General features: G+C 49.8%; 1 protein-coding gene across 1 annotated transcript in view; it reads right to left on the reverse strand.

Annotated features, from left to right (window-relative positions):
• Positions 1-7,522, reverse strand: part of aplp2 (amyloid beta (A4) precursor-like protein 2) — a gene marked incomplete in the record, with an annotated part of 26,364 nt that extends 18,842 nt beyond the window's left edge. Inside the window, 1 exon segment of the mRNA XM_067245849.1 lies at positions 7,275-7,522. Within this exon segment, the coding sequence (XP_067101950.1) occupies positions 7,275-7,346 (72 nt within the window).
• Between the last annotated feature and the right edge of the window lie 351 nt (positions 7,523-7,873).

A 7,873-nucleotide genomic window follows, 5' to 3' on the forward strand; every position in this document is an offset into this window, starting at 1 on the left:
GAGCCAGGATAACGTTGGCATGGCGACATGACACGTTACTTCCATAAAGGCCTTTTTGGGAAAACAAGCAGTCACTGGATGAGCAGGAGAGGAATGCAGGGGAGGGAAGGGAGTTGTTACACTTGTTCTCTGGGAGTGTGTGTGTGTGTGTGTGCGTGCGTGCGTGTGCGTTGTGGCGGCATGTCTTTCCTCTTTGAATCTCAACCCCCCCCACCCAGAATATCTGTGGCAATTTGCCCAACCTTCATTCATCTCCCTAACTCGGAAATAGTTGTTTTTTCTGGATAGAGGGAATGAGCTCTTCTATCTCCATCTGAGAGCTCCTCGACACTGAATCCACCTTTAATTGTCTCCTGTAGTCCTCCCCTGCCACACCACACTACCCATTTAACCTATTAGTTCTGTGAGAGCAGGACGAGGAATCACACCCTTAACCACCCTTCATGGCTCAGTACCCCTTATCCAATTAATTGCAGTGAGTCACTGGAGGTGTAGCTTGTAGCCACTGACACAATAGCAGAGGAAGGATTTGCATGTATTTTCTATGAGGAACATAGAACAGAAGACCTTTGGAGTGTAAATGACTCCTCCCCCCCCCCCCCCCCCAGCCCCTCCTCCTGCTCGGAGGGAGCTCCTCCCACTGCCCCGCCCTCAGTCCCAGGTGGGCTATCCACCAGCGATGCCGTTTGTCCTGAGCCGCCTTCTCCTTGAGAAACTGCTGTATCAGACGGCTGTCACGGAGCGAGTGTACCAAGAGCAGAAGCACTCGTCTTCCTCTCTCTCAGTCCTCACTCCACTCTCTCTCTCTCTCTCTCTCTCCCTCTGGGTAAAGTGTTACAGTGCACTGCTTCTGTCTCTTACCATTGTGACATTTTCATTCCCCCCCCCTCTCTCCTGTGAAAAAAAGGGAAACTAATAAAGAAGAAACGGAGTCCCTGTAGCCCTTGGTTCTGGTCTAGTTCACAATGGGTCCACCGTGGCTGGATAGAGAGAGAGAGACACTGAAAGCCAGGATGGAGAAAGGGAACGGCCACTACATCCTGTTCTCTCTGGCTGCTCTGGTTTGCACAGCAAACCAGAGCAGCGAAGCAAAAAAAACAGCCAGCCAATCAAGGAGGCCCCTCGTGCTCCTAATGGTGCCAGGCAGTGCTTACCTGGGCAAGCAGGCACATATCAGTGGCGAGGCCAAGTCAAACAGGCCTTCCGCTGGGCGCCAATCCTGGTGTCCACACACACACACACACACACACACACACACACACACACACACAAACAGGAACACGTAACCCTGCTCTTTCTCTGCACATTGCGGGGCACGTGCCTGGGCTGCCAAGGCACGGGGCATTCAGGCAGCTCTGAATCTGAGCGCTTTCCAAACCTCAACGCAGAGTAAACGCACACGCAACACAAACCATCAAACCATCCAAACGGCCGAGAAAAGAACGCATCAATAAATGATGTGAGGTTTGAAAACTGGGTCTGACTGTGCTGAGGAGACAGAGACAGAGACAGAGACAGAGACAGAGACAGAGACAGAGACAGAGACAGAGACAGAGACAGAGAGAGAGAGAGAGAGAGAGAGAGGAGAGAGAGAGAGAGAGAGAGAGAGAGAGAGAGAGAGAGACAGAGACAGAGAGAGAGAGAGAGAGAGAGAGAGAGAGAGAGAGAGAGAGAGAGAGAGAGAGAGAGAGAGAAAGAGAGACACAGAGAGAGAGAGAGACACAGAGACAGAGACAGACAGAGAGAGACAGAGACAGAGAGAGACAGAGTGAGAGAGAGAGAGAGAGAGAGAGAGAGACAGAGTGAGAGAGAGACAGAGAGAGCGAGAGAGAGAGAGAGAAATAAAAGGTAGAGAGAGAGAGACCCTGAGACAGAGACACAGTAAGACCCTCAGGTGATGTCTTCTCCTACATTAGCTGTCCAGCTGAACATGTAAACAGGAGGAGCACCGCCCGGCACACCACGCTCAGCGGCGCTCAGCGGCGCACAGCTGACGCTCCGCCCTTTTCTTTATCGTTTGGCGCAGCACTCCAAAAACAGGAAGATATATCAGCGTGGCTGAGCCCGCCACCAATGACTCATTGATCCTCCCGAGACAAAAGTACTCCCCACAAAAGCAGGACGAAGCAGCCCGGGCCTGCACACTCCCAGACACACCGCTGTGGGCACTGGCACCAGTTCACTGAGGTTGTCCTGGATAGAACAGGAGATCTTTTATTAATGGTTGTGAAAAGCCCAGCAGCTGGAGAGATAACTCCCAGGGATGCCGTATGCAGCTCTACGTCCAGACCAGGCCGGGAGACAGCTTAGGAATACAGGCAGACAGGCAGACAGGCAGACAGACAGGCAGACAGGCAGACAGGCAGACAGGCAGACAGGCAGACAGGCAGACAGGAGAGAACAGACTTGGGAGTTAGGGGATGATGACAACCAAATCTGACCTGCTCTCAAATACGCATCAGCTGATAATTCGACAATGAGAAATACATCTAATTACAAAAGCCTAGGGAGGACAGCGCATTGCATGGCTTCTGGTGGACCTCCCTTTCCATGGGCCAAAAGGGCAAAGCACAGTGAGGAGCCATAAACAGCCAAAGAAAACTGCAGTCCAGCTTTCAGTTGTGCCAGAAACACTGACCAAGTAATGAGAAACGCCGCAGCACAACACTGTGATGTTTCCACTCCAGGCAACACATTCCAGAGCGCCTCAATAAACAACATGATAAAAGGAGCTCGGCCACGGCCAAGCCTGCTACTGTTCTAGACCTGACCTCCAGTTACAGCTTGGTGGAGAGACAATAGGATCAGGTAGAGGGAGCGGTCTCTCCACCGGGAGCACAGGGTGCATGACTAAGCAGACCGACTCATAGTCAACCTAACGAAGCACGCTTCGGAACGCTCCAGAACGTCCCACGTGTCCCTGTGGGGGTTCTTGTGCAACCTAAGGTATGTGCAGTCAAGAGTGTGTCGACTTGAACTCGCTCACTCCACCCTCCTCCTCCTCCTCCTCCCAGCCGCACCGGAGCTCTCGCTGAGAGCGGGGGAAAAAAAGAAAACGACTAAATATGTGATGAGGATTCAGCGGCATCCACAAACATCCACACACACACAAACATCCACACACACACAAACATCCACACACACAAACATCCACACACACACAGACAGTGGCACACTGGAGCCAGTGCAGTGCGTAGAGGATAATTAGAGCGAGGGAGACAAAGCTTCACATCGTGCGAACGGGGGCCTGCCTGACGAGGCCTCTCTATTTAAATCTCAGAGATGAGAGCCGAGCGTGGATGAAGATGGCACGTCTCCAGCAGGCATGCACGGGCCTAGGGAGACGCGGAGAGGGGGGGGAGAGAGGGGGAGGGGGGGGAGAGAGAGGGGGGGAGAGGGTGAGAGAGAGGGTGAGAGAGGGGGTGAGAGAGGGGGTGAGAGAGGGGGTGAGAGAGGGGGTGAGAGACGGGGGGAGAGGGGGGGGGAGAGGGGGGGGAGAGGGGGATAGAGAGGGGGGGAGAGAGGGGGGGAGAGAGGGGGGGAGAGAGGGTGAGAGAGAGGGTGAGAGAGGGGGGGAGAGAGAGGGTGAGAGAGAGGGGGGAGAGAGACCACGAGAGAAGAAAGAGGGAGGGCGAGAGGCACGAAGACAGGAGGGAGACAGAGAGCACCCATGTAAATCAGTCAGCTCGGAGAAGAATACCAGCGGTTAGAACAGGCTAAGAGCAGGAGGACTCTGATTTTTGTTTCCGACGACGAGGAGTCTAGATGTTACTGACTCTCAAGCTTACAGGAAGCGTTTTTTTTTTACTCAGGCGTAGATATGGAGGTGTGTGTGCGTGCGAGCGTGCCAGGGAGTGAGTGAGAGTGTGCGGTATGTAAATGACAGGCTGGGAAGGTCAGCGCTCTAGGATTAGTACCTTTACCTTCTCTGTAGCTCAGAGTTTTTCTCCGGGTTAAGAGGATTCACGGGGGGTACTTACTCTCAAAACGGATGGGCTGCTTTCATGTCTAATTTACAAGATGAAAATCTGAAAAAAGGCCCATCTCTGGCTGTCTGACTGATTGATTTCCCACCCCACTTCTCTCCCATCCGAGACATGGCCTATTCACATACAAAGTACAGTACCCAACGCATCATAGCACTCAGCCACAGAAGGTGCTCTGAAAGATCGATATCATGGCACATGATAATATATGATAATCAAGATGGTTGTTGTCTGTGAAGCAGGGAGCCTCCCTCTCCTGGGTTAGAGCATGTCTGGTGGTATCTCTGGGGGTCTCTTTATCCAATCCATACAGTGAGGACACTCTCGCCCTTCCAAGTCATTCAGGACCTCACAAAAGAGGCTCGTAAGAAGTCATTCAGCCCATGACAGGCTCTATAGAAACCCCTCTGACAATCTCAGCCAACTAGGCCTTCCATTCACATTCACCATCAGCCCTTCCAGCCTGCAGATACACATCTTCACCGTCTCCCTCTCTCTCAAACACACACGGCTAGCACGCACTCACGCGCGCACACACACACACACACACACACACACACTTACATATGACAAGGATAGGAGTGGTAAAAAAGGACTGCAACCAAAGTCTAACGAGCACATTCATTTACGTAATGGGTGATGAGAAACAAGCATGTGTTTGTTAAGAAAGGGAAAAGCTGTAGCAGATTCTACTATAATTTATGATTTTTAAAATAATATAGCCTGCTCTGTACACTAGTATTGGTACTGTTCTCTCAATGCTGCTGGATTTGTTCCCCAGCAGTGCATGTACTGAATGCTTTAGATATTTCAGCTATTCTGTCTTCCATAAATCTAATGTGAGCCATATCAGCATGTGCCTCATCACACACGAAGAAATCCAGTACATTTTCTAAGATGGCTGACCACCAATGATACAGCTGTTTGTTCCTTCTGTCTACGGCACATGGTCTGCTCAGCAGCACCTGTGTGCATGTTCCTTACAGCATGTCAGGGAGCCTAAGAATAATACAACTTCTGTGTTTATCACGTTTCAGATTTTCTTTTAAACCAACTGATGCCTTTTGTGTTTTTTTTTTTTCCAAGTCAACTGAAACACACATCCCAATCACACGGGAGGTGCTGCACCCCAAAAACGAGTGACGACGTAGAGAGAAAAAAACTACGGCGCATTCTCAAACATCAGAGAAGCAACACACCCGGAGGACCCGGCGGGCACGTGCAGGCCGGCAGCGGGCGGGTTGATCAGTTGATCGGGGGGGAGGGGGGAAACACCGAGCAGAGCCTCTCTGAGGAGGCTGCTCACAAATTCAGCTCAAGGTCTGTGGAAGCGTGTGCAGTCAGCATGACAGCGAGGCAATATCCACTTGAGCTGCCTCTACGTCTGTCATCACAGCTCACTACTCCTCACACAGTCCACCAGCATGGCCAACACAACAACACCCAACAGTCAGCCCGCTGCCCTCAGCCCGCTGCCCTCAGCCCGCTGCCCTCAGCCCGCTGCCCTCAGCCCGCTGCCCTCAGCCCGCTGCCCTCAGCCCGCTGCCCTCAGCCCGCTGCCCTCAGCCCGCTGCCCTCAGCCCGCTGCCCTCAGCCCGCTGCCCTCAGCCCGCTGCCCTCAGCCCGCTGCCCTCAGCCCGCTGCCCTCAGCCCGCTGCCCTGTACCAACCAGCATCAGGGGAAGGAACCACAGGGACCACACTGCAGAGAACATCAGAAATCCTCTCAATCTGACGTTCAAGACTGACCAGGCATTTCAAAGTGAACGCCTCGTTAATCTTCATTGGTGATCATCCGAAGGCAAGGAAATAAAGAATAGGATTCAAAGAATATTGACTGCCTTTTCTGTTCAGTAAATGGCTAATTGAAAATGCAATCATTCATAGAGGGATAGGCCTATTTAAAAGATTGCTGCAATATAGATTTTTTTTTTATGGGACAACAAACACCAGCATCCCCCACACACACAATGCTTTCTCTGAAACTGCGAGAAGCTGTAGGATTGGAGTTGAAAAGGACAACCTTCTCCCAGATAACCATTCGTACACTCACGCCTTTAGAGGACATGTTAGTGTGCAGCAGTGATGTGTTGACTGACCAAACAGTCTGCAGTACAACACAATCAGTCTCCTCAGGGTCAGAGGGTTGATCCATGAGGGAGGACGTTGTCTCTTCTCACTATTTTGACAATAGACGCATAATGTCGCACAGGCATGTCTGTTGTAGAAGTATGGGCCATAAGCCAAACAGCCATGTTGTGAGAAGATGATTTGGGACAGCAGGTATATGTGCCAAGGCCCTGAGGGTTATCTGGAAGGCTCCCAAGACAAGACACCCAGTGCAGTATTTCAGGATTCAACCCTCTGTTTTCTTCTCACGGGCTGTGTTTGGTCTCTCCGTGTCAAATTGATGTATAATTATATGGCATTCTGAATATGACAGAATATCTAACCGTAATAGGTGTAACTAAGAGTAATTTTTTGGACTGCTTCAACTACTTTGTTAAAGCATAAGTAACATAAGAAATCCGTTTTCGCGATTAAACTTCGTAAATTCGGGCACACCAGATTTAGAGTCCGGTCTGCTAAAATGAAAAAACAGTCAAAGCTGGTGGGGCCTCCGTCTCGTCCATGCTTTATCACTCTTGTTATAAAACATGCAGGCTGGTGGGTTTGAGACGATATATCAAGACACTGGAAGAAAGAGATTTGTGATAGGCTACACGGAGTCCCACCCTGTGTCCCCAAGGCCTGCAAAGGGCTAGCTGCCTTTCATTTGATCTCTGCAGCAACTCCAGCTCAAATCCCTGCAACGTTATAGCCTTCCGGCCCACACATTCCGCTCACATTAACACACGAAAAACAATTGCCACGCAGGTCAATCTAAACTACAGGCAATAATGAATCAGACTGTTTGCTGTTAGCTAGAGACTAACATTTGTAGATGAAGCGTAAAATATTAGGCATATCAAGTGCATAGATCAAAAGTCAAAAAGCCCTCCAAGACCGTGATACAGGAATCCAAAACAGCACAGCTCCCATTAGGTTTGGTTATTGTTCTACTATGGAAATCAATATGTTGAGTTAAACAATTTTTTAAGTTATTTTAGCCTAACTATACCAACGTAATCTGCAAATAGGTTATAGCCTATAGGGGACGTTCCAGATTTATTTCAAGGATCTCCGGTAAACAATGTACTTACCCGCTCAGATTTTTTCATTAGTTTACAAAATACTTTCTTCGAAATCGTCTAAATCTAGGCTATGGATAGTCCTGGACATTGCCTACCTCAATGTAGCCGGCCAAAGCTGGAACTACGATGCCCAAAATAAGGACAGATATCGCAGGGACTGGACCCATCTTCCACGATCTCCGCTGATACTAGGGCTAAATGAATCCTGTATGTAGGAAAGCTGAACTCCAGAAAGAAAGAACAAATACAGCTAAAATACAATTCAATAATCTCTTCGGTTACACGGAGCTAGTCCAGAGCCTCTTGCTTTTCCCGAGATCGACAGTGAATGTGTCACTGGTGTGAGCTCACAGGGAGTGCGTGTTGTGTAGCAAATGTGAACTGTGGAACGCCGCGCGCTTCGGCAACAGTTTCAACAACTCCGATCATGGGGCGTGTTGCGCCCCCAGGCGGCTGGTTTTCAGTCCCACCGGATATGAGTCAACCTGATAAATGTGGCGATATCTTCTGTTGTCTGCAGTTAAGTCTACATAATATATTTTCAATAAAGAACCTTTCAACAGCGTACTTCAAAAACAGTTTTAACAGTTTAATAAGATTCAGCAATAACACAATTCAACTGATTGTATTTGGTTGGTTGTCTGTTGGCTCTTGTGAATTAGGTTAGGTACAGAATTACACCATACAGAATTAC

The sequence above is a fragment of the Osmerus mordax genome, chromosome 11 (genome assembly GCF_038355195.1).
Source record: "Osmerus mordax isolate fOsmMor3 chromosome 11, fOsmMor3.pri, whole genome shotgun sequence".
NCBI lineage: Eukaryota > Metazoa > Chordata > Actinopteri > Osmeriformes > Osmeridae > Osmerus > Osmerus mordax.